General features: G+C 44.4%; 1 protein-coding gene across 14 annotated transcripts in view; it reads right to left on the bottom strand.

The window, feature by feature from the left end:
• Positions 1-27,710, bottom strand: part of DOCK9 (dedicator of cytokinesis 9) — a 513,264-nt gene that overhangs the window by 218,171 nt on the left and 267,383 nt on the right. For all 14 annotated transcript variants that reach the window (XM_063953262.1, XM_063953265.1, XM_063953272.1 and 11 more), the window contains exons 14-19: positions 23,108-23,190; positions 22,400-22,522; positions 10,790-10,869; positions 10,516-10,703; positions 2,809-2,874; positions 1,402-1,494 (exon numbers count right to left, since the gene is read on the bottom strand). In XM_063953262.1, coding sequence (XP_063809332.1) covers positions 1,402-1,494; positions 2,809-2,874; positions 10,516-10,703; positions 10,790-10,869; positions 22,400-22,522; positions 23,108-23,190 — 633 coding nt within the window. The remainder of the gene's footprint in view (positions 1-1,401; positions 1,495-2,808; positions 2,875-10,515; positions 10,704-10,789; positions 10,870-22,399; positions 22,523-23,107; positions 23,191-27,710) is intronic.

Raw genomic sequence — 27,710 nt, 5'->3', positions numbered from 1 at the left:
AAAGAGACGTAGTCACCCAATATATGCCCTCAGCAGTTGTGCCCCCAGTAGCTGTCCCCTAGTAGCGCCGCTTACACATACACACACATGAAAAAAGGGGCGTGGTCTCAAAAAGAAAGATGCGTAGTCACCCAATAGTATCCCCAATTCAAATTATGAAGCACAGTAGCACAATCTTATTAACATTACACCACACATTAGTGCCCCTTATACACAAAGCCCACAGTAGTAGCACCCCAAATACACATAATGTCCACAGCAATAGTGACCCTTATACAATGCAGGGACGTGCAGTGAGCTAAATGGCTCAGGAGGCACTAGCTAGCACCAGAGCCAGATTTACATGCAATATATGAGCCAAAATGTACATCTGGGCATTATACACAGGTGCAGCAGTATAAACTCCTGGAAATTTGGTGAGTTTTGATCAGAGATGTACGGAAAAGATACACAGGTGAGGCACTGCCTCACCTGCCATAGACTTTTCACTCCAGAGTTTTGGCTATAAAAAATTATTAGAATAATGCAAATAACATATTTCAAACATATTCTTTGTATTTTTCATATACTTTATGCAGTCAAAACTCTGGCACAAACGTAAGTATGAAAAGAAAGGCTCTGCCTCACCTGACTCACCCCACCGCACGTCACTGATACAATGCCATCAGTAGTAGTGCCCATTATGTCCCCAGGAGTGATGCCCCTTATAAAGTGTCCCCTATGCAATGCCCTCATTACTAGTGCCCCCAGTGGTTATGCCCCCAGTAGATATGCACCCAGTCAGTAGTTATGTCCCCTGTAGTTGTGCCCCAGTAGACGTGCCCCCAGCAGACGTGTCCCCTAGTAGCGCCGCTTACACACATATAAACACCTCCCCCCCCCAATACTCACCAGCCCTGACCCTGCTTCCGGACCGCTGCTGCCCTCCACCTGGTCGCCCGCTCTTCGGATCTATGGGAGAGACGTCATGACGCCTCTCCCATAGTGCTGCACGCGCATACTGCCTGAGCCGGAAGTCAGGAGTGAGCTCCGGTGTCCGGCGGCCACTGAGAATGAGTAGGAATAATCCCTGCGGGTCAGCATTCTGTCTGCCTCCATTTTGATCACTCAGGATCCCGGCGTCGGTAAGGTGACTGCCAGGATCCTGAGCACCGGTCATATGACCGCATCCCGTTAAAACTTAAGCAACAAATATTTCATGTATAACCCTTTATTTTGCTATAACAAAAATATAGTATTTTAAAAAAAATTAGCACGTGAGGACAGGCTTATCATAATTGAGCATGGGATTAAGCAATGTAACAATTAAATGCTTCTTGTATAGATTTTCATTCACAATAGAAACACCCGGTGTACCACACATTAGCAACCAACCATCACTGCTCTTTCAGGCAAACCCACCTCATCATAGAACTCCGGATTCTGCTGATGGTGCAAAACAGAGGCCAGGGCATTTTTCACAAAGACTGGATTGCCAGGTCTTCCATATATGCACTAAGGCAGAGAAAACATTAATTGATGCATAGGTTTAGTGAACTGATGTTATGTTGCTCATCATAGATCAATGATTTCCCTGCTCTATATTAACATGACAAATTACACCTCACTACCTTCAGCTTCCATTCCTTTATTCTTCTTTTGTATTGGAATCTTTCCCCTTGTATGATTTCAACAGTACAACATTTTTTTTACATTTGCAAAAATGAGACAAGTATAAACCTATCAAGTCGCCAGATTTCGGATTAACCCTGTAGTTTAACAAAAAGAGAAAACTATAGCTAAAATAGACTGTACTATTAGTTGACGTTGATGACCGTAAAAAAAAATTGTAGCATGGGAGGGGAAGATATATTTTCTCCTGTAACTTGTGCTTACTTCCCACACACTAAACAAAGAACAACTACTGTACGTACAGTATGTTAGTAGGTGTAGGAATAATCCCTCTGCACAAAGAAAAACACTCTCTTTGGTTATTCTAATATTCAGGGTTATGTATGGTTTATTTGAACTAATGGCAATTTGGCGAGTTGAACTAGAGACATTTATTTAAGAAAGACAAAATGAATCAAGTATAAATATTGTCTTATTAGATGATCACATTGCATGTAAGGAAATAACAGAATAAGAACTTCTCATTTCATTACAAAGTTTTATGTAACCGGCAGAGCTAAAACGTTTGTAAATTAAAGGGAATTATTCCACCTGTACTATTAAAATTAAAATTTTAAGATTATTGGCAGTACAAATGTTGCCATAAACAGTTCTAAATCAACAATGATGGGAACAGTAAGGACTACACATGCCTTTAGAGATGGCAATGGAAAACCTACACATCTTCTGTAACTCGGTACAGTTTATCTCCTATGCTTGTAGATATAGATTACGAATGATTCTCAATAATTTTTTTACTTAATTTTATCAGTGAAATTGACAAGATGAATATAAATGTTCAAATATGCCCATAACTGCTTATTATCTACATACTGAAAAACAAATGTATCTAGAAGCACATCAGAAAAAAAAAAATAGCCACCAATATAACATTTACAATTATATACCTAGACCTAAAAAAAAAACTTAACTGGCTACAGGGAATGCAATTCAATTAAGCAGAAGGTCCCATAGGAATATTGCTGGTTGCTTGCAGAAAAAATAAGCAGACTTATCTGTACCGTAATACCCAAAAGTGTGCAGTAGTTTATTGGGAAAGGCTTCTATGGAAGTCATGCCAAATGTAACCGCCTCCACAATTTTGTTTTACAAAGCTGAAGGTAAACAAAAATATCCAGTGTTAAATATGCAACCAACCCGTAAAGGCTGTGCCTCCTCATCATCCGAGTCTCTAAATTCAATTGACAGGGCAATATTTCTTGCCTAAAATAATCATAATAAAAAAAAAAAAAAAAAAAAGACAAAAATAAAACAAGTTATATTGTTTGATTTACTGTATAAGAAGAGATTTATGTTAAGATATACTGTACATGGAAAGTGAAATCACAGCTTTTTGACAGAAATGAACATAAATAAAATCTAATTAATATCATAGAAGTGAAACATAAAGGAAAATATGCATAAATGTATCAGTACCTATGCACGGAGACATACAATTTATTTCTAGAACATAAAAACATACAACTAAAAAGACAAATTAAAAAAATGCAGAACGTCCTCAAAAAAACGAGAGATGAGAACTCCTGAAAAGAAAGACATTGGGGGAGATTCAAATGTTTGAAAAATCGGTTGGGTCTCTGTTTTTTCCTGTCTATTAGATAGGAAAAAACAGACTCCCAACTGACTTTTCAAACATTTGAATCTCCCTCATTATGTGTTGATCTGGAGAATTCCTTCCAGTATTCATTCATAAACCAGTATACAGGGCAACACAAGAAGACTGAGTCAATTGTGAAGAAACACTAGCATCTGCTCTAGAGATCTGGTTCTGAAAACTATCATGCCTTCGCAGCCAAAGTTCTTTTACAGAAAAGCCCCAAATTTAAAAGAAAAAATTAACCAAAAGTGCTTTTACAACTACCACCACACATCCAGTAAGAAGCAAAGGCTTCTTCAGATGTTCAACATGCCAAGCCTGTGAATGGATGCACCTACAGATTGAACCATTTCAAGGCATGTCATACCACGAATGTGGTCTATTTGATCGAATATACAGTAGCTGCCATCTGATTTATATAGGTAGAACCAACTGGACACTTAAAACACGTCTAAGTGAACACTTAAGCATAAAAAAGGGGGTCACTACCCATTCACTCTCAAATCACTTTAAGGAGAAACACAATTGTTCTACCAAAAGACATAAACCCCTGCGGGCTCGGTGGCTAGAACTGTAAAACACTTTGGTAAAGACTAAGGGGGAGACGTACTAAGCAGTAAAGAGAGTGGGGAAGTGAGCAAGTGGAGAGGTTACCCATGGCAACCAATCAGCTGCTCTGTATAATTTTATAATATGCAAATTATAAATGTTATTTCAATGATGATCGGTTGCCATGGGCAACTTCACTCTTTTTACTGCTTAGCACATCTCCCCCTAAAGCTGTAAACATCAACCTATAAAAACAGTCGACTGTAACATTACACAATAAAGCAACACAAACATGGCCTTGAATGTACAAGTGTTCTTTTAACTATTTTCCTCCATCCAAAACATTTGTTGTTACCTTTCTACGCTTGTTCTTGTTTTCTGAGAAATTAGGGTAAATGAAAGGCGTCTAATACTTCTGAGCAGCCTCCTAGTTTTGCATGTTACAGGACTGTTTCAGAGTTGTAAGAACAGAAAAAAAAATAAGAATTTACTCACCGGTAATTCTATTTCTCGTAGTCCGTAGTGGATGCTGGGGACTCCGTCAGGACCATGGGGAATAGCGGCTCCGCAGGAGACAGGGCACAAAATTAAAAGTTTGACCACTAGGTGGTGTGTACTGGCTCCTCCCCCTATGACCCTCCTCCAAGCCTCAGTTAGGATACTGTGCCCGGACGAGCGTACACAATAAGGAAGGATTTTGAATCCCGGGTAAGACTCATACCAGCCACACCAATCACACCGTACAACTTGTGATCTGAACCCAGTTAACAGTATGATAACCGAAAAGAGCCTCTGAAACGATGGCTCCCAACAATAATAACCCGATTTTTGTAACAATAACTATGTACAATTATTGCAGACAATCCGCACTTGGGATGGGCGCCCAGCATCCACTACGGACTACGAGAAATAGAATTACCGGTGAGTAAATTCTTATTTTCTCTGACGTCCTAAGTGGATGCTGGGGACTCCGTCAGGACCATGGGGATTATACCAAAGCTCCCAAACGGGCGGGAGAGTGCGGATGACTCTGCAGCACCGAATGAGAGAACTCCAGGTCCTCCTTAGCCAGGGTATCAAATTTGTAGAATTTTACAAACGTGTTCTCCCCTGACCACGTAGCTGCTCGGCAGAGTTGTAATGCCGAGACCCCTCGGGCAGCCGCCCAAGAGGAGCCCACCTTCCTTGTAGAGTGGGCATTGACAGATTTAGGCTGTGGCAGGCCTGCCACAGAATGCGCAAGTTGAATTGTACTACAAATCCAACGAGCAATCGTCTGCTTAGACGCAGGAGCACCCAGCTTGTTGGGTGCATACAGTATAAACAGCGAGTCAGACTTCCTGACTCCAGCCGTCCTTGAAATATATATTTTTAATGCTCTGACAACATCCAGCAACTTGGAGTCCTCCAAATCGCTAGTAGCCGCAGGCACCACAATAGGCTGGTTCAGGTGAAACGCTGACACCACCTTAGGGAGAAACTGAGGACGCGTCCGCAGTTCTGCCCTGTCCGAATGGAAAATCAGATATGGGCTTTTGTACGATAAAGCCGCCAATTCTGACACTCTCCTGGCCGAAGCCAGGGCCAGTAGCATGGTTACTTTCCATGTAAGATATTTCAAATCCACCGATTTGAGTGGCTCAAACCAATGGGATTTGAGAAAATCCAAAACTACATTGAGATCCCACGGTGCCACTGGAGGCACAACCGGGGGCTGTATATGTAGTACTCCTTTGACAAAAGTTTGGACTTCAGGAACTGAAGCCAATTCTTTCTGGAAGAAAATCGACAGGGCCGAAATTTGAACCTTAATGGACCCCAATTTGAGGCCCATAGACAATCCTGTTTGCAGGAAATGTAGGAATCGACCCAGTTGAAATTCCTCCGTGGGGGCCTTCCTGGCCTCACACCACGCAACATATTTTCTCCAAATGCGGTGATAATGTTGTGCAGTCACTTCCTTCCTGGCTTTAATCAGGGTAGGGATGACTTCCTCTGGAATGCCTTTTTCCTTTAGAATCCGGCGTTCAACCGCCATGCCGTCAAACGCAGCCGCGGTAAGTCTTGGAATAGACAAGGTCCCTGCTGAAGCAGGTCCCTTCTTAGAGGTAGAGGCCACGGATCTTCCGTGAGCATCTCCTGAAGTTCCGGGTACCAAGTCCTTCTTGGCCAATCCGGAGCCACGAGTATCGTTCTTACTCCCCTTTGCCGTATAATTCTCAGTACCTTGGGTATGAGAGGCAGAGGAGGGAACACATACACTGACTGGTACACCCATGGTGTTACCAGAGCGTCCACAGCTATTGCCTGAGGGTCTCTTGACCTGGCGCAATACCTGTCCAGTTTTTTGTTGAGGCGGGACGCCATCATGTCCACCATTGGTCTTTCCCAACGGACCACAATCATGTGGAAGACTTCTGGATGAAGTCCCCACTCTCCCGGGTGAAGATCGTGTCTGCTGAGGAAATCTGCTTCCCAGTTGTCCACTCCCGGGATGAACACTGCTGACAGTGCTATCACATGATTTTCCGCCCAGCGAAGAATCCTTGCAGCTTCTGCCATTGCCCTCCTGCTTCTTGTGCCGCCCTGTCTGTTTACGTGGGCGACTGCCGTGATGTTGTCCGACTGGATCAACACCGGCTGACCCTGAAGCAGAGGTTTTGCCAGGCTTAGAGCATTGTAGATTGCTCTTAGTTCCAGTATATTTATGTGAAGAGACGTCTCCAGGCTTGACCACACGCCCTGGAAGTTTCTTCCCTGTGTGACCGCTCCCCAGCCTCTCAGGCTGGCATCCGTGGTCACTAGGACCCAGTTCTGTATGCCGAATCTGCGGCCCTCTAACAGATGAGCACTCTGCAACCACCATAGCAGAGACACACTTGTCCTTGGCGACAGGTTTATCCGCTGATGCATCTGCAGATGCGATCCGGACCACTTGTCCAGCAGATCCCACTGAAAAATTTGTGCATGGAATCTGCCGAATGGAATCGCTTCGTAAGAAGCCACCATTTTTCCCAGGACTCTTGTGCATTGATGCACAGACACTTTTCCTGGTTTTAGGAGGTTCCTGACGAGTTCGGATAACTCCCTGGCTTTCTCCTCCGGAAGAAACACCTTTTTCTGAACAGTGTCCAGAATCATCCCTAGGAACAGCAAACGTGTCGTCGGGATCAGTTGGGATTTTGGAAAATTCAGAATCCACCCGTGCTGTTGGAGCACTACTTGAGTTAGTGCTACTCCGACCTCCAGCTGTTCTCTGGACCTTGCCCTTATCAGGAGATCGTCCAAGTAAGGGATAATTAATACGCCTTTTCTTCGAAGAAGGATCATCATTTCGGCCATTACCTTGGTAAAGACCTGGGGTGCCGTGGACAATCCAAACGGCAGCGTCTGAAACTGATAATGACAGTTTTGTACCACGAACCTGAGGTACCCTTGGTGTGAAGGGCAAACTGGGACATGGAGGTAAGCATCCTTGATGTCCAAGGACACCATAAAGTCCCCTTCTTCCAGATTCGCTATCACTGCTCTGAGTGACTCCATCTTGAACTTGAATTTTTGTATGTACAGGTTCAGAGATTTCAGATTTAGAATAGGTCTTACCGAGCCGTCCGGCTTCGGTACCACAAATAGCGTGGAGTAATACCCCTTTCCCTGTTGTAAAAGGGGTACCTTGACTATCACCTGCTGAGAATACAGCTTGTGAATGGCTTCCAATACCGTCGCCCTGTCGGAGGGAGACGTTGGCAAAGCAGACTTTAGGAACCGGCGAGGGGGAGACGTCTCGAATTCCAACCTGTAACCCTGAGATACTACCTGCAGGATCCAGGGGTCCACCTGCGAGTGAGCCCACTGTGCGCTGAAATTCTTGAGGCGACCCCCCACCGCCCCTGAGTCCGCTTGTAAGGTCCCAGCGTCATGCTGAGGCCTTTGCAGAAGCCGGGGAGGGCTTCTGCTCCTGGGAGGGAGCTGCTTGCTGCAGTCTCTTACCCTTTCCTTTGCCTCGGGGCAGATATGAATGTCCTTTTGCCCGCTTGTTCTTATAGGAACGAAAGGACTGCGGCTGAAAAGACTGCGTCTTTTTCTGCTGGGAGGTGACCTGAGGTAAAAAGGTGGATTTCCCGGCTGTTGCCGTGGCCACCAAATCCGATAAACCGACCCCAAATAATTCCTCCCCTTTATACGGCAATACTTCCATATGCCGTTTGGAATCCGCATCACCTGACCACTGTCGCGTCCATAAACTTCTTCTGGCAGATATGGACATCGCACTTACTCTTGATGCCAGAGTGCAAATATCCCTCTGTGCATCACGCATATAAAGAAATGCATCCTTTAAATGCTCTATAGTCAATAAAATATTGTCCCTATCCAGGGTATCAATATTTTCAGTCAGTGATTCCGACCAAGCCACCCCAGCACTGCACATCCAGGCTGAGGCGATTGCTGGTCGCAGTATAACACCAGTATGTGTGTATATACTTTTTAGTGTATTCTCCAGCCTCCTATCAGCTGGGTCCTTGAGGGCGGCCGTTTCTGGAGACGGTAACGCCACTTGTTTTGATAAGCGTGTGAGCGCCTTATCTACCCTAGGGGGTGTTTCCCAGCGCGCCCTAACCTCTGGCGGGAAAGGGTATAACGCCAATAACTTCTTTGAAATTAGCAGTTTTCTATCGGGGGTAACCCACGCTTCATCACACACTTCATTCAATTCCTCTGATTCAGGAAAAACTACAGGTAGTTTTTTCACACCCCACATAATACCCCTTTTTGTGGTACTTGCAGTATCAGAGATATGCAAAGCCTCCTTCATTGCCGTGATCATATAACGTGTGGCCCTACTGGAAAATACGTTTGTTTCTTCACCGTCGACACTAGATTCGGTGTCCGTGTCCGTGTCTGTGTCGACCGACTGAGGTAAAGGGCGTTTTACAGCCCCTGACGGTGTTTGAGACGCCTGGACAGGTACTAACTGGTTTGCCGGCCGTCTCATGTCGTCAACCGACTTTTGCAGCGTGCTGACACTATCACGTAATTCCATAAACAAAGCCATCCATTCCGGTGTCGACTCCCTAGGGCATGGGTCTTCAACCTGCGACCCTCCAGCTGCTGTGGAACTACACATCCCAGCATGCCCTGCCTCAGTTTTAGCAAAACTGTAGCAGGGCATGCTGGGATGTGTAGTTTCACAGCAGCTGGAGGGCCACAGGATGAAGACCCATGCCCTAGGGGGTGACATCACCATTACAGGCAATTGCTCCGCCTCCACGCCAACATCTTCCTCATACATGTCGACACACACGTACCGACACACAGCAGACACACAGGGAATGCTCTGATAGAAGACAGGACCCCACTAGCCCTTTGGGGAGACAGAGAGTTTGCCAGCACACACCCAAGCGCTATAAATATATAGGGACAACCTTAAATAAGTGTGTTCCCCTTATAGCAGCTTAAATATTATTAATATCGCCAAATAAGTGCCCCCCCTCTCTGTTTTTACCCTGTTTCTGTAGTGCAGTGCAGGGGAGAGCCTGGGAGCCTTCCTAGCAGCGGAGCTGTGTAGGAAAATGGCGCTGTGTGCTGAGAATAGGCCCCGCCCCCTTTTCGGCGGGCTTCTTCTCCCGTTTTTCTGACAACCTGGCAGGGGTTAAATACATCCATATAGCCCCAGGGGCTATATGTGATGTATTTTTAGCCAGAATAGGTACTTTCATTGCTGCCCAGGGCGCCCCCCCCAGCGCCCTGCACCCTCAGTGACCGTTGGTGTGAAGTGTGCCGAGAGCAATGGCGCACAGCTGCAGTGCTGTGCGCTACCTCATGAAGACTGAGAAGTCTTCAGCCGCCGGTTTCTGGACCTCTTCTCTCTTCGGCATCTGCAAGGGGGTCGGCGGTGCGGCTCCGGTGACCCATCCAGGCTGTACCTGTGATCGTCCCTCTGGAGCTAGTGTCCAGTAGCCTAAGAAGCCAATCCATCCTGCACGCAGGTGAGTTCACTTCTTCTCCCCTAAGTCCCTCGTTGCAGTGAGCCTGTTGCCAGCAGGACTCACTGAAAATAAAAAACCTAACAAACTTTTTCTAAGCAGCTCTTTAGGAGAGCCACCTAGATTGCACCCTGCTCGGACGGGCACAAAAACCTAACTGAGGCTTGGAGGAGGGTCATAGGGGGAGGAGCCAGTACACACCACCTAGTGGTCAAACTTTTAATTTTGTGCCCTGTCTCCTGCGGAGCCGCTATTCCCCATGGTCCTGACGGAGTCCCCAGCATCCACTTAGGACGTCAGAGAAAAATTGTAATTCTGCACCTTGGCACAACTGTTTAGCACTGCAGGAGGGGCAAATCTAACATGTCCAGAGACATTTACTTTTGGGAGGGACAAGTCCTGACGCAAATCTAAATTGCAGTGTAAAAATAAAGCTGCCCAGTATTTGTGTGCTACATGCAAAAGGAGCCAGTATGTAGCCTTTATACAACATAATACAAATATTATTATTATTGTATTTGCACACCCCACATTGCAACAGGATTTGTCCTGGTGCAAAGTTACCATTTTCTTTGCTCTCAAATCTTTATCAGCACCTACAGTATGTGGGTAAATGAAAACCTCAACCTTTTAATGTCCTGTAAGTGTGTTTAGAATTTAAAGGCCTGTTATATTCTAAAACGATTACACATGTAGCTAAAAGATTACGGTTACCTTCGTAAATGCCTTTTGGCCATCATATTTCAAGTGCTTTGGATAAACGTAGAGGTGATTATTATAGATGGTGAATGGTTGTGTGTGTTTTGGAATGCAAGGAACAAACTCTTCTACTTCAAATGTTACCACGGTCTCTGCATTGCTCTCAAATTGTTTCATGGGAATGTAGGAGGAGTTCACATAATCTGTAGGAACAATACAAAAACACACATCATCATGCGGTGGTGGTTACATTTGGACCTCTGATTTTACTGTAAAATATGGAGCTTACTTGGAAAATCAGGAGAAACGTCATCAATGTGGATGTCTAGATTTCCTAAAATAACTGGAAGCTTAGCCATCTTCTCAGGTCTATAAACAAATGGAAAGGCAGGTCATAACAAGCATGACTGTAGCTAGAGAGAACCTCAATATGTTTTATGGGCAGAGGAAGTTCATTAGCAAAAGAAAATCTGAAAAAAACCCTTTGCTTGGTCATATCTGTATTTTAATGTAATTAAAGCTAAAGTATTTAAAGGAAATTCTGAAAAGAATATTGCAATATCTAAAAGAGAATTAGGTGGTAGTTACATAAATGGATTATCTTTTCTTCATAAGCTTTCAGGTACACATAGTAATGTAGTTCTACATGGAATACTATGTCGCATAATGTTCTTATTCCATTAATTATGTTGATATTAGAAGTCATGAGTACATAACTATATAAATCTGCAGGTACAAGTCACAGGAATCTGAGTTGATTTCTAAAGATCCAGAATAATTTATAGTAAGAGGTCCATTAATCTTTCCTCCATACTCCATGATTAGTTCATGCTTTCTCGCAAACAAGGTTGTCTACCCTCCCTACTTATCAGCTCTCTCTCCCCCACTGCATGCCTACCTCGTCAACCAGACTGTCTCCAATGGTACATTTCCATCCTTCTTTTATCAAGAGCTCATCGCTCCAATCCTAAAATAAAATTTAGCTATTTAAACTACAGCACTATTTATCTTTAGCCTCCAATAGTACTTGAGTAACTTGTGTATAGCCGCCTACTGTATAGAACTTTCTCTTCTTTATCTCTATTTTCAACTCTCTGCAAATCAGGCCATCATCCCAAAATTCCATTGAGACAGTACTCACTCCTCCAGACTCCTCCACCTGGAACTCTATGCTGGTGTTGACCACACGCTTTTCTTGAACACCTTTCAGACACATATCACTCCTTCCTTTAGTGTCTCTATCTCTCGCACATCTTCTACACAGTCTATCCTTGTTGTGGGCCAAAGGTTATGTTCTCATCTCTCTGCCTTATTTATTGTACATCTCATCATTTGGTCTCCTGTACCTACTCTACACTGACAATGCCAGATCTACAGTGCATCTATTTACCCCCTTCTCCCTTTCTGTACTATATTGAGTAACCAACTGTTACCTATGCTGTCTCCACATGGATGTCCCAGTGCTAGATCAAGCCCAGCATGAGCCTATCATCTTCCATCTTTCCATAGTCACCGCCTTCACTTCAATCTCACTCAATGTCAACAACATCACATTTCCTAAGTAAGACCTTCAAGTCCGCTGCCTTGGTGTCACACGTAACTCAGTTCATATGTGGCTTGATGTCTGACTAGAAAGTAAAAGTCAGATGCAACATTTTACCTGCATCTAGTATTGAAATTCTCAAGTAGGAAACCTTCTTACATTTTCTTGTTAAATTAAAAAAGTGCCACACTACCAATAAGCCCAAAAAACATGGAAAAGGAGGGTCTGGTAAGCGTGATCGGGGGTCAGGAGACCGCCATTCAGTATACAGATGCCGGGATCCCGGAAGTGGAATCCCGGCGGGGGGTGGCGAGTGCAGCAAGCCCCTTGTGGGCTCACTGCGCTCGTCACGCTGCGTGCTCGGTGGCGACCTATGGTTGCCACGGGTTCTATTCCTACTCTATCGGTGTCGTGGACACCCACGAGTGGGAACAGTCTCTGTTGGTCGGCATGCCTACCGTCGGGATTGTGAGGGGGCGGAATGTAGGGGGAGGTTATGTGACCGTCGGTCTCCTGACCACCGGTCACATAACTACAGATAGGTCCACATTTATCTTGACCTTTAATAGGATTAACTAAGACTGGCCAGTCGGACTTAATCCCCTGCTGTAATGACTTAATCCCCTGCTGTATTGTTCTCTGTATTGTATTGCAGTTGAGAACAATAGATAAAGGGTTTATGCTAATAAATCATGTTGTGCCTAGGCGCAGAAAACTAGTCAAGATAACCGTGGACCCATCTGTACATCCCAGAAAAGGATAATCTAAATAACATGAACACACAGTTATGACAAGCTTGAAAACCATCATCGAAAAACCACTTGTGAAACTACTGAATGTAAAACATTCTACAGATAGAGATGAGTTATTTGCGCATGCCAAGATCAGCTAATATCTTAGAGAACTATTTTTTTAACCTACAGTAAAGCAGCCTCAATCGCTGAAAATGGTAAGCATAAATAAGAGTTTGGCTCTCATAAATGCCATCCTGCAGACGAATGATTTGAAAACAATTTTGTTTTTCCCAAAACTAAATAAACACAAAATCCAGAAACATTTAGGTATGGATACTGACTAAGCTACAACAGCATTCTTACAGTAAGTGCATAGCCTGCTGTTCTATTTTTAGATAATGCATTCACCAGCGTATACTCTAAATATAGGTCAGCACAACGCTTACATGTGCAGCAAAATAAATGCTTAAACATCTTAATAGGAGATCTTTGTATACTTATACAGACCAGCAAAAACAAATATTACAAGATAATGTTATTTTGTACATTCATTACAGAATATAACAAACTGAAAAAAGGAAAAATAAGATTTTACTCACCGGTAAATCTATTTCTCGTAGTCCGTAGTGGATGCTGGGGACTCAGTAAGGACCATGGGGAATAGACGGGCTCCGCAGGAGACTGGGCACTCTAAAGAAAGATTTAGTACTACCTGGTGTGCACTGGCTCCTCCCTCTATGCCCCTCCTCCAGACCTCAGTTAAGGAAACTGTGCCCGGAAGAGCTGACATTACAAGGAAAGGATTTTGGAATCCAGGGTAAGACTCATACCAGCCACACCAATCACACCGTATAACTCGTGATAAACTTACCCAGTTAACAGTATGAACAACAAACAAGCATCACTCAACTGATGCCACATAACATAACCCTTTAGTAAGCAATAACTATATACACGTATTGCAGCAAGTCCGCACTTGGGACGGGTGCCCAGCATCCACTACGGACTACGAGAAATAGATTTAACGGTGAGTAAAATCTTATTTTCTCTAACGTCCTAGTGGATGCTGGGGACTCCGTAAGGACCATGGGGATTATACCAAAGCTCCCAAACGGGCGGGAGAGTGCGGATGACTCTGCAGCACCGAATGGGCAAACTCAAGGTCCTCCTCAGCCAGGGTATCAAACTTGTAGAACTTTGCAAATGTGTTTGAACCCGACCAAGTAGCAGCTCGGCAAAGCTGTAATGCCGAGACCCCTCGGGCAGCCGCCCAAGAAGAGCCCACCTTTCTCGTGCAATGGGCTTTCACTGATTTTGGATGCGGCAACCCAGCCGCAGAATGAGCCTGCTGAATCGTGCCACAGATCCAGCGAGCAATAGTTTGCTTTGAAGCAGGAGCACCCAGCTTGTTGGATGCACACAGGACAAACAGCGAGTCAGTCTTCCTGACTCCAGCCGTTCTGGTCACATAAATCTTCAAAGCCCGGACTACGTCAAGCAACTTGGAATCCTCCAAGTCACCAGTAGCCGCAGGCACCACAATAGGTTGGTTCAAATGAAAGGACGACACCACCTTTGGCAGAAATTGCGGACGAGTCCGCAATTCTGCCCTATCCATATGGAAAACCAGATAGGGGCTTTTACATGACAAAGCCGCCAATTCTGACACACGCCTAGCCGAAGCTAAGGCCAACAGCATGACCACTTTCCACGTGAGATACTTTAGCTCCACGGTCTTAAGTGGCTCACACCAGTGGGATTTCAGGAAACTCAACACCACGTTAAGATCCCAAGGTGCCACTGGTGGCACAAAAGGGGGCTGAATATGCAGCACTCCCTTAACAAACGTCTGAACCTCAGGCAGTGAAGCCAGTTCTTTTTGGAAGTAAATGGATAGGGCTGAAATCTGGACCTTTATGGACCCTAATTTCAGGTCCATAGTCACTCCTGACTGTAGGAAGTGCAGGAATCGACCCAGCTGGAAATCCTCTGTAGGGGCCTTCCTGGCCTCACACCAAGCAACATATTTTCACCATATACGGTGATAATGCTTTGCAGTCACATCCTTCCTAGCCTTTATCAGCGTAGGAATAACTTCATCCGGAATGCCTTTTTCCGCTAGGATCCGGCGTTCAACCGCCATGCCGTCAAACGCAGCCGCGGTAAGTCTTGGAACAGACAGGGCCCTTGTTGTAACAGGTCCTGTCTGAGAGGCAGAGGCCACGGGTCCTCTGTGAGCATTTCTTGCAATTCCGGGTACCAAGTCCTTCTTGGCAAATCCGGAACAATGAGTATTGTTCTCGCTCCTCTTTTTCTTACAATTCTCAGCACCTTTGGTATGAGAGGAAGAGGAGGAAACACATAGACCGACTGGAACACCCACGGTATTACTAGTGCGTCCACAGCTATCGCCTGAGGGTCCCTTGACCTGGCGCAATATCTTTTTAGCTTTTTGTTGAGACGGGACCCCATCATGTCCACCTGTGGCAGTTCCCATCGATTTGCAATCTGCGTGAAGACTTCTTGATGAAGTCCCCACTCTCCCGGGTGGAGGTCGTGCCTGCTGAGGAAGTCTGCTTCCCAGTTGTCCACTCCCGGAATGAACACTGCTGACAGTGCTAGTACGTGATTCTCCGCCCAACGAAGAATCCTGGTGGCTTCTGCCATTGCCAGCCTGCTTCTTGTGCCGCCCTGGCGGTTTACATGGGCCACTGCCGTGATGTTGTCTGACTGAATCAGCACTGGTTGGTCTTGAAGCAGAGGCTCCGCTTGACTCAGGGCGTTGTATACGGCCCTTAGTTCCAGGATATTGATGTGCAGACAAGTACCCTGACTTGACCACAGCCCCTGGAAGTTTCTGCCTTGAGTGACTGCCCCCCATCCTCGGAGGCTTGCATCCGTGGTCACCAGGACCCAGTCCTGTATGCCGAACCTGCGGCCCTCGAGGAGGTGAGCACTTTGCAGCCACCACAGAAGAGACACCCTGGCCCTGGGGGACAGGGTGATCAGCCGATGCATCTGAAGATGCGATCCGGACCACTTGTCCAACAGATCCCACTGAAAGATCCTCGCATGGAACCTGCCGAAGGGAATGGCTTCGTATGACGCCACCATCTTTCACAGGACACGCGTGCAGTGATGCACCGATACCTGTTTTGGTTTTAGGAGGCCTCTGACCAGAGTCACGAGCTCCTGAGCCTTCTCCTCCGGGAGAAACACCCTTTTCTGGTTTGTGTCCAGAATCATGCCCAGGAAGGGCAGACGCGTCGTAGGAATCAGCTGCGACTTTGGAATATTCAGAATCCAGCCGTGCTGTTGCAACACTTCCTGAGAGAGTGCTACGCTAATCAGCAACCGCTCCCTGGACCTCGCCTTTATGAGGAGATCGTCCAAGTATGGGATAATTGTAACCCCTTGCTTCCGAAGGAGCACCATCATTTCCGCCATCACCTTGGTAAATATTCTCGGTGCCGTGGACAGGCCAAACGGCAACGTCTGGAATTGGTAATGACAGTCCTGTACCACAAACCTGAGGTACTCCTGATGAGGTGGATAAATGGGGACATGCAAGTACGCATCCTTGATGTCCAGAGACACCATAAAATCCCCCTCTTCCAGGCTTGCAATGACCGCTCTGAGCGATTCCATTTTAAACTTGAATTTCTTCAGATAAATGTTCAGGGACTTTAAAGTCAATATGGGTCTGACCGAACCGTCCGGTTTCGGTACCACAAACATTGTGGAATAGTATCCTCTTCCTTGTTGAAGGAGGGGAACCTTTACCACCACCTGCTGGAGATATAACTTGTGAAATGCCGCTAACACTACTTCCCTTTCTATGGGGGAAGCCGGCAGGGCCGATTTGAGGTAACGGTGAGGGGACATCACATTTCGAATTCCAGTTTGTATCCCTGAGACACAATCTGTATAGCCCAGGGATCCACCTGTGAGCGAACCCACTGGTGGCTGAAATTTCAGAGACGCGCCCTCACCGCTCCTGGCTCCTGTGGAGCCCCAGCGTCATGCGGTGGATTTAGTGGAAGCCGGGGAGGACTTCTGTTCCTGGGAACTAGCTGTGTTGTGCAGCTTCTTTCCTCTACCCCTGCCTCTGGCCAGAAAGGACGCACCTCTGGCCTTCTTGCCTCTCTGTGATCGTAAGGACTGCATTTGGTAATACGGTGCTTTCTTAGGCTGTGAGGGAATATATGGCAAAAAGTTTGACTTCCCAGCCGTAGCTGTGGAAACTAGGTCCGAGAGACCGTCCCCAAACAATTCCTCACCCTTGCAAGGTAACACCTCCATGTGCCTTTTGGAGTCGGCTTCACCTGTCCATTGCCGAGTCCACAGGACCATTCTAGCAGAAATTGACATTGCATTTATTCTAGAGCCCAGTAGGCAAATGTCCCTCTGGGCATCCCTCATATATAGGACAGCGTCTTTTATATGCCCCAGGGTCAGTAAAATGGTATCCTTGTCTAAGATATCCATTTCCTCAGACAGATTATCTGTCCATGCTGCCACAGCACTACACATCCAGGCCGACGCAATAGCCGGCCTCAGTATAGTACCTGAGTGTGCATAAACAGACTTCAGGATACTTTCCTGCTTCCTACTGTATCTGCAGGATCCTTTAGGGCGGCCGTACCCTGTGACGGCAGGGCCACCTTTTTAGATAAGCGTGTCAGAGCTTTATCTACCCTAGGGGAGGATTCCCAGCGCATCCTGTCCGTTGGCGGGAAAGGGTACGCCATAAGCAACCTTTTGGAAATCAGCACTTTCTTATCGGGGGAATCCCATGCTTTTTCCCATAATTCATTTAACTCATGTGAAGGGGAAAAAGTCACCTCTTGCTTTTTCTCCCCATACATATATACCCTTTTGTCAGGGACAGGGTTTTCCTCCGGTATGTGCAATACATCCTTCATTGCTGTAATCATGTATCGGATGGCTTTAGTCATTTTAGGCTGCAACTTTGCCTCATCGTCATCGACACTGGATTCAGAATCCGTGTCGACATCTGTGTCAACCAGCTGGGATAGTGGGCGCTTTTGAGACCCTGACGGCCTCTGAGCTGTAGAATCAGACACGGGTTGAGACCCTGACTGATTATCCAACCTTTTATGCAAGGAGCTTACATTATCATTTAACACCTTCCACATATCCATCCAATCAGGTGTCGGCGCCGACACCACAGTCACTTGCACTTGTTCTGCCTCCACGTAACCGTCCTCGTCAAACATGTCGACACAAACGTACCGACACACCGCACACACACAGGGAATGCTCTAATTGAGGACAGGACCCCACAAGGCCTTTTGGGGAGACAGAGAGAGAGTATGCCAGCACACACCCCAGCGCTATATAACCCAGGGATTACACAGTAACTTAGTGTTTACCCAGTAGCTGCTGTGTATGATAATTTTGCGCCTAAATTTATGTGCCCCCCTCTCTTTTTACCCTTTTTCTACCTTGATACTGCAGGGGAGAGCCTGGGGAGCTTCCTCTCAGCGGAGCTGTGAAGAGAAAATGGCGCTGGTTAGTGCTGAAGAAGAAGGCCCCGCCCCCTCAGTGGCGGGCTTCAGTCCCGGGTCTGTGTAATAAAATGGCGGGGGCTCGTACATATATACAGTGCCCAGCTGTATATATGTGTCATTTTGCCAAGAGGTATCCTAATTGCTGCCCAGGGCGCCCCCCCCCCCCCCTGCGCCCTGCACCCTACAGTGACCGGAGTGTGTGGGTAGTGTGGGCACAATGGCGCACAGCTGCAGTGCTGTGCGCTACCTCATGTGAAGACAGGAGTCTTCTGCCGCCGATTTTGATGTCTTCTTGCTTCTGCCGGCTTCTGACTTCTGGCTCTGCGAGGGGGACGGCGGCGCGGCTCCGGGAACGGACGACAAGGTCAGGTCCTGTGTTCGATCCCTCTGGAGCTAATGGTGTCCAGTAGAATAAGAAGCGCAACCTAGCCGCAATTAGTAGGTTTGCTTCTCTCCCCTCAGTCCCACATAGCAGAGAGTCTGTTGCCAGCAGAAGCTCTCTGAAAATAAAAAACCTAACTAAAATACTTTCTTATTAGCAAGCTCAGGAGAGCTCACTAAAAGCACCCAGCTCTGGCCGGGCACAGATTCTAACTGAGGTCTGGAGGAGGGGCATAGAGGGAGGAGCTAGTGCACACCAGGTAGTACTAAATCTTTCTTTAGAGTGCCCAGTCTCCTGCGGAGCCCGTCTATTCCCCATGGTCCTTACGGAGTCCCCAGCATCCAGTAGGACGTTAGAGAAATTAAGATTAAGGGGCATATTCAATTGTGCGCTCAATTTTGATATACCCTGCAGTGTGGGGTTTTATCCCGCAGCTGCAGGGCTTTTCCTATTCAACTGAAGGAGAAAAAATGAGCTACTGTGATTTCTTCTCACACCTCAAGTGCCAGTCTGATTTTCCCTACAATTGTAATTTTTAAGAAAAATCGAGACTTGTTCTGGAACCCCTGCATCAGTCTCCAACTAGTTTAATTAGTCCTTAATTACTCACCTTTCAAAGCGGTGTCTTCTTCCTCCAGATTCCGACAGGCAGGTCTTTTGCAGAAGCGGTGTGTGTAAGTACTGCATGTGAGAAACCCGGTGTGTGTCCGGAGGCAGTAGCAGGGAGAGCTACATCTCCCAGCTGCCCCCTCCCCAGTGGGAAGATGGAGGGGAGATGACCGGAGCAGCGGAAACCACCGGACTGGCAGGAACAGAGGTAAGTATCCAACTTTTTCCCCCCACGTACCGCAGGGTTTTCAAAGTAGAAACCCTGGGATGCAGTTTTTTTTAGAATTGGATACCAAGAGTATCGTGAGCGTGCATACCTCCGGTAATCCAAAATTGGGGGTGAGGGCCGCAAGGTTTTTTGCGGACAAAACCTAAGGGTAAACACTGACCTATCTTAAAACTAGTTTATCTCGGAACATTCTGTACCTCCCCAATAAATATCATTTAAGAGAGTCAGAACCTTGAAGGCTTTTCTTTCTCCATCTGTCAAAATGAAATGCTAAAACATTCTCAGGGAACCAGTTCAATTATGTCAAACATTTATTTTGCCAGGTAACTATAGCAAAGTTTAAAAAATTCTGTCATAGGATGCATAACTTTTGTCAGATTTAGATAACAAAGTTAGAACTGTAACGTCTCTGATGAACTGTAAATACTTGTATTTCTTACTTCACTTTATTGAATGTATTGCTAAAACAAAAAATACTTAAGATATGAATCATACACTAGAAATATTTGACTAAAACCATAGCGTACGAGGTTTTCTTTTTCTTAAATAATATTTTTCATCCAGAAGACTTAAAATGTAAAGCCAATAAAAGCCATTTAGAGAAGATCAGCAGACGTAGGAACAGGAGGGGGGAGTTTGTAAGAAGAGGTGGCAAGTGTCAAATGCACCATTTGAAACTAACATCTTCCCTCGGTATGTATGAAAGCAGATAAAGTGGACAAAAATCACTTTACTCTACAGTATCTGCAAACATCTAACAATTTCGCAGACACCATACTATTTTATGGCAACGGATAATCATCCAGATGTACTAAAAAAATTATAATATCACATATGCTGCTTATCGGTTATTTTTTTCACATATCAGAAGGTATCTGCTGGAGTCCCAGTGTTGGCAGTCCCACCGTCTCTGCGATACATCATATACTTAGGTGGTGGGACCAGTACAGGATGCACTGTTGTCTTGTTACACTGATGCGGAATAGATTTCCACATTAATAAAGCTCATGTCTGCACTTGCACTACTTAATGCTCCCTGTTTCTTTCCTTTACAAAGATCTTTACCCCATGAAGATCTGGTATTATAAAGCAGAAGTCACAGATCTGGTTTGCCGGTGTTTGTTCCTGTTAGGGGGGGCTCCAGATGGACACAACTTTTGCTTGCGTTATGTATTTGATACACTAATGAGGAAGACAAGTATGAGATTTCTTATTGAAATAGAGGAAATAAAAAGTAAATAATTGATGTGTTTGGCAACAACTTCCTACCCTCCGCTGTGATCACCAAGTGTTCTTCTACAGTCACTGTGAGGAGCACTACGTAAGTATTTTAATCAGGAGGAGATACCAGAGGCAGTGTGGGGAATGTTGTATAATGGTTAAGCATTACTCATTATATTTAAGCCATGGTGCTGAAAAGCCTTTTCCAGAAAACATCATGTGAAAGGTATTCAGGATAATAGATCCAATGCCATGACAATGCATTTTTATAGCCTGTATACTTGCCCTTTATATCTTTCCTATTTGTGTAGCATTAATCATAAATGGGATAGTCTTACATGCATGTATTAAAGCAATGACAAAATCAGGGTTTTTCCACTGCACAATCCTAAAGGTCACATTGGAATCCAGTGGCACCAATGCACATAAAGTTGGTTGAAGTAAATGTACAGCACTTGTTCTACACAGCAATTGTAGTTTTACTTACTGATCCGCTGTAGTTCCAGGGTTTAACGTCCGAAGCTATTTAATTATTTGGCAATTGCCCAGTTAGCACTGCTAATGGGCATTAAATCATAGCTCCCAGGTTAAGCGCCATGCACGGTAAGCCCCAGAGGGTGCACTTAACACAGATTTTTCCTTGCAGCTAATGAGGCTAAGTGCATTCTCAGGGAAGCCAGCAGTAATTAAATAGCTCACAGCAGAGCTGCAGCCACTCAGTTAAGTCCCACAGCTATTTGAAACTGCCCAGGTATCTGGTCTCATGGTCAACCACTATTGGTCGACAGTAACTAGGTCGACATGTTCTAGGTCGACATGAGTTTTTCACATTTCTTTTCTTTTTTTTAAACTTTTTCATACTTTACGAACCACGTGGACTACGATTGAGAATGGTATCCTGTGCCAAGCGCAGTGGTAGCGGAGCGAAGCACCCTGCCCGAAGCATGGCGAGCAAAGCGTGCCATGCGAGGGGATGCGGTGCACTAACTGGGATTCTGGGTCACTGTACGGTAAACGACACAAAAAAAGATAAAAAAACTCATGTCGACCTTTTGACCTAGACTATGTCGACCTAGAGACCTTGTCGACATAGAATCCCTGTTGACTATTAGTAGTCGACCTAGACACTGCCAACCTTATTGTGGTCGACCTTCAATACCACACCCATCTGCCCTAGAAGGTACAATATCCATAGAACAACGTTTTTCAAGTCAGTAAATCCCTAACAGCAAATTGAAGTAGTGGTTAATTCACTGGTGGACTTTAATGTGGACCTCAATTAACTCAATAATAAATACAACTCATTTCAGATAAGCTGTATTTTTTTTTTTTTTATCAATCAGTCTCACCATGTTACATTTAGCCTAGGGTGGTGTTGTCTTCATAACTAACCTGTTTCATAGGTAACACAAACAGTTATCTTATGCTATTTTATGTGGATTCCAGTTTTAACAGAAAAAAAGGTGGAATTGTACCTTTAAAACTCTTACTCCTCTGCTGTATTGTGCAGTTCCATTGAGTGACTAATAGTCACACATGAAGCCAAAACATGCATGCTAACAATCCCTGAATTAAATCTAGCCAATATTAACTAACCGGACCACAAGAATCACAAGAACAACAGGATTAGGAAAATTAAATACTCACTTTCTAAAATCAGCAAGCAATTTAAGCATATCTTCATTTGAAAGTTTGTTGCTGTCCTGTCTGTAAATTGCAGAAAACCTCCCACTTTTATCCAGTGTCCATGAAGAATCTTTAAACAATGGTCTGAAAAATGAGAAAGAGCAACTAAAGACACGACTGCAAAAAAGGTGATTTACATAAAAAGGCCAATAAAAGTGGTATTCCTTCTCAATTTAGTAAGGTCGTTCGGGGGGGAGGGGGGGGGGGAGGGAGAGACTCTATTAGATGCAGTATTTTTACCACGGGCTAATTGAAGCAGTTGGGATATTCTATTATCCCTGAAGGCAGTCTGCAATTAACAGGGCTCAAACAGAAATCACCGTTAAATTGCCTTTTTTCTGCTGCCATGTCCGCGTTAACCCATACGTCCAGGAACTTATCCAGGATTCTATGGGTTAACACAGTAATTTCCTGGGCGAGAAATGGGGTTCTGGTTGAACAGCCCGAGGCGTTAAAGCCCGAGGCTACCACTGTTTTTTACGCGCAGTAAATTACCCCCAATGACTATTATAAACTGCAAAGGTGTAAACATAAAACTGTTAGGACAAGAAATTTGTTTAACTTGTGTGACAGAACATTATCATACACAATATTCTGAAGTGCGCATGTTGCTTACTCCACTGCTACACAGCATACTAGAAGCAAATTTAGTTTTCAAACATTGCTTACCTTGCTGCCCAAGCAAAGGGCATCCTGTACTGCCCAAGCCTACTGCATGCTTGTTTGGCATTCTTCAAAACTTTCTGTGCTACCTGTATAATAAATTAGTATGAAACTGTATAAAAATTGCATGAGACATTTTTTTTTTTTTTTAAATCAGGTGTAGATAGTCAGACTATTTCTTAATAAAACCATACAAAAGAGGTTAACTGTAGTCACACAACTTGTTGCCATAGAGATGGAATTGCACCTAATCCTGGGAACAAACGGTTTGTGACCTTACAATGAACCACAAATGCAACCCTATAAATAGGGGAAGGAAGTTCAAAAAATAATATAAAAAAATAAATAGACTGCTGTGCAGAAAGGATTTTGGTCTGGAAGCACACTAACATCTGCATTATATTACGTAACATTAACTAGGAAAGAAGTGAATAAAATAGTATTCGTTTTCTTCAAGTATCACAATTTATGTTTTTTTTTTCCATGTTCAGAAGTGCAGAGAAGAGAAGATTACTGCAGGAAATCTACTGTAACTTTTGTAGAGGTGAATTTTCTCAAATGTCTGAAAAATGTGTTTTTGTCATGGATGAAGGTGTTATGACCTAGGGATCATAGAAACGATGTTATTTTGCATTTTGGTAGTCTATTTAGTATTTACTGCGCTAACCAATCAGCTCCTGACATTTTTCAAACACAGCCTTTTCAATGAGAGAAGCTGACTGATTAGAGTTTTAGATCTCTCCACTTTATTTTTTTTCATGCTGTGATAAAATATCCCACCAATTCTTAAGTCACGAATTATTATCCTTAACTCTAAGGGGCCTTTGTATCAAGCTTTATTCCATAAAATTACGTAGAAACTGAAGTTTCTGTATCCGTTTATGATTTTTGGCTATGTACGAATAGCATAATGCAGGAAATTTCACAGAAATCTCTTGCAGAATGGCAATTAGCACTATAGATAGAAGTCCCAATTATTATCAATGGGGACTAAGATCTGACACCTATGTACTAAACCAAAGCTTTTTAGAGTTTGGTCATGTTCGTTTACACCATCTTAAATTGGTATAAACTCCTTTTAGTCTATGGAGGCATAGGCGTCTATTCAATTACTGTCGGAATTCCTGACTTGTCTGAAAAACGTCAGCTTCTGACTTTTTTAGGTGGAATCTGGATTCGACCTATTCAAGTCAAGTGCCGTTTTTTATGACAAGGCAGGAATTCTGACTTGTCGGAAAACACGTGCATCTGTGGATTAGCCGCGAATCCATGTATTTTGTCAGATTTGCAGGCATTTTCAACAGGTTTTTGGCCTGCTTGACAAAAAAATTCGGATCGGCATTGTCGAAAATTGGCTAAACCTTTAGAAAACGCCCGCAAATTGAATAGTGCAGTGTCGGATCCTCTCAGTCGTAGAGGATCCGACACCAACTGAATACACCCCATAGTAACAGGCGAGAGATCTTTTGATCCCACTCCCGCAGCTTCCATCCGGAAACAGACATTGTGCTCAAAAACAGTGTCCCGGAAAAGTATTTCACAAACATGAAAATCTCCTACAAAATGTCGGGAAAGTAACTCGTAGAGACAGCAGTTATCACTACCACTATCTCTGTGGGTTTCTCTACGTACATAGCAGGGATATTTTCATTAAAAATTACAATATCCACCACGATACAGAGTGTTTAAAATCACTCAGTTCCACAATTATTAATACATACAGTATGCCCTTAAGGGGGAGATTTAGTAAAGCTTTGAGAGAGATAAAGTGGTAAGATAAGAAGCACTAACCAATCAGGATCTAAAAAATTTTTTACAGGCTGTGTTTGAAAAATGACAGGAACTGATTGGCTAGTGCTAGATTTCTCTCCACTTTATCCGTCTCCATGCTTTGATATATACAGTACCCCCTTAAATATCTTGGTTTTTTCTAGACCTAATACTTTCATCCACTTGCCACTTCATTTAATTTTTAAAGATCTGCTTTTATTTTCCTGCTCCATGAGAATGTTATTCAGTTATATTAGCTGGAATCTAGAGCCGTGGTTCTCAAACTGTGTGCCGTGGCACCATGGGGTGCCTCGGGACACTTGCAGACGTGCCCTGGGTTGGTGGTTCAGGACCAATTCTAATTATTTATGGTCAATGTAATAGGTAAAACCAGTGCTGGTGGCTGTCAATCATAAAGTATGTGGACAAACAGAAGCAAATCTTGTCCCTCACCACATAATTGAACCTAAGGATGACATATAAACTCAGTCTACTTAATGATGACATATAAACACAATTTACTTAACTGAATATTTCTTTCTAAATTCCTCAATTAGAAACTTCTGGCCTAGAGGTGCAGTAAAAAATTTCTGATACTCTAGGGCGCAGTGTTTCAAAAAAGTTTGGGAACCACTGGTCTAGAGGCTATGGAGATAATGAAACTCCTGATAAGCATTAGTTTTAACCTGCACACATTTTTTTCTCTCATTAAGTTTACAGGTCTCCCCTACATAGAAATGTACTGATCTCTCTTACACAATCAAATTACCACAAAACAAAAAGTAGTTATTTCAATTAATCTATGTTATGTAATCCCGCTAACATAAGGTAACAACTGCATGAAATATCAAGAGGAAGCACAAAAACATTCCAATAAGACATAGGTTCTCAAACTCTGTCAACAGTTTGTATTTTCCAGGACTCCTCACACATGCACAAGTGATATAATTAGCGCCACCTGCAGATCATTTAAAATATGTCAGTGACTAATGAGTACACCTGTGCACCTGCTAGGTGACCTTTGAAATGTAACTTGTTTGTCGGGTCCTGAACACAGAGTTTGAGAACCACTGCAATAAGGTAAATATCTACAAAAAGCGAGTATTCCCAAGACATATGTCAAGGGAGAATGTATAGGTATTTGTTTAAACCAGTGGTTCTCAAACATGGTCCTCAAGCCACCAAAGCTGTCCAAGTTATAAGGATTTCCATGCTTAGGCAAAGGTGACATAATTAGTACCTCAGTCAGTTTGATTACACAATCTGTGCACATCTTGACTGTTGTGGTTCCTTGAGGACAGTGGGGCAGATGGAGTGGTCTTCAGTTTGCTGGCTGTCGGGTTCCCGGCGCACAGTATACCGGCACCGGAATCCCGACAGCCGGCATACCACAATTTTTTCTCCCTCTTGGGGGTCCACGACCCCCGTGGTGGTAGAATAGATAGCGTGGCGCGCTTAGCGCGCCAACGTGCCAGCAGCGAGCCCGTAAGGGGCTCATTTGGACTCGTCCAGCTGTCGGTATGCCGGCGGTCTGGATTCCGGCGCCGGTATGCTGGCCGCCGGGAGCCCGGCCGCCGGCATACCTACTACACCCAGCAGTTGTATTAACCTGGAGAAGGCATAAGGAAGTGTTAAACCAGTGATAAGTGCAAGGTGATAAACGCACCAGCCAATGAGCTCCAATATGCAAATTGACAGTTAGGAGCTGACTGGCTGGTGCGTTTATCACCTTGTTTAACATCTGCCCAACTGGTATTTGGGAGTCACTGGTTAAATTATTTCAAGGTTTTGTTAAAACTCTCTTTGTTAATGTCGGATATGACCAAGACTGCTACAAGTCAATGCCTGACTGTTAAACAGGAAGGAAGAATACCAGGCATTATTACTTTTAAAATAAGACAGCCTGCCCCTGTACTACCTGGAGAATACTCATAAAAGGCTAAAAATAAACTATTTAGTGGTACACATGCTACAGGCATTAAAACATTTAAAGCTACAGCAAATATTTCTATAAATATTTGAACACATTAAATAATTAATCAGCAAATACGTACAGATATATAAACAGGGTTTTACGAAGCACAATTTGCCCTTTAAAAAAAAATCTCCTTGGAGAGTATAACAAAAGCTATTACTTGATCTAGAGCACACAGAGTTTGCGATCCAACAAAGGGGGTAATTCCAAGTTGATCGCAGCAGGAACTTTGTTAGCAGTTGGGCAAAACCATGTGCACTGCAGGGGAGGCAGATATAACATGTGCAGAAAGAGTTAGATTTGGGTGGGTTATTTTATTTCTGTGCAGGGTAAATACTGGCTGCTTTATTTTTACACTGCAAATTAGATTGCAGATTGAACACACCACACCCAAATCTAACTCTCTCTGCACATGTTATATCTGCCCCCCCTGCAGTGCACATGGTTTTGCCCAATTGCTAACAGAATTCCTGCTGCGATCAACTTGGAATTACCCCCAAAGAACGGTATCTTAGGCTTGTGTGAGGGGAAAGAAAGGAAGACATGTAATAATTAACAAAGCATGTGACAGAGGGCGCATGTTACTGCTAGCACGTCCATAAAGGACGATGGTGTCTTCTTTCTCCAGTCTACTGCCCAGCAATTATTCTTTCCTCCATCCAGGGCTGCCATCAGAAATTGTGGGGTCCAGGACTGACAAAATAGACACCATATTATGTCCCCACATTAATGCCCTTGTCACCATATTATGCCCACACAGTAATTATTGCAGTACCTGCTCAACATCAGGGGTTCTGCCGGTTGTCAGGACACCCCCCCCCCCTTTCCACCCAGGCCGCTGCAGCGGTTCTGCCGTTCGCGCCT

The sequence above is a fragment of the Pseudophryne corroboree genome, chromosome 2 (genome assembly GCF_028390025.1).
Source record: "Pseudophryne corroboree isolate aPseCor3 chromosome 2, aPseCor3.hap2, whole genome shotgun sequence".
Lineage (NCBI taxonomy): Eukaryota > Metazoa > Chordata > Amphibia > Anura > Myobatrachidae > Pseudophryne > Pseudophryne corroboree.
This window is presented reverse-complemented; position numbering and strand designations above follow the sequence as displayed.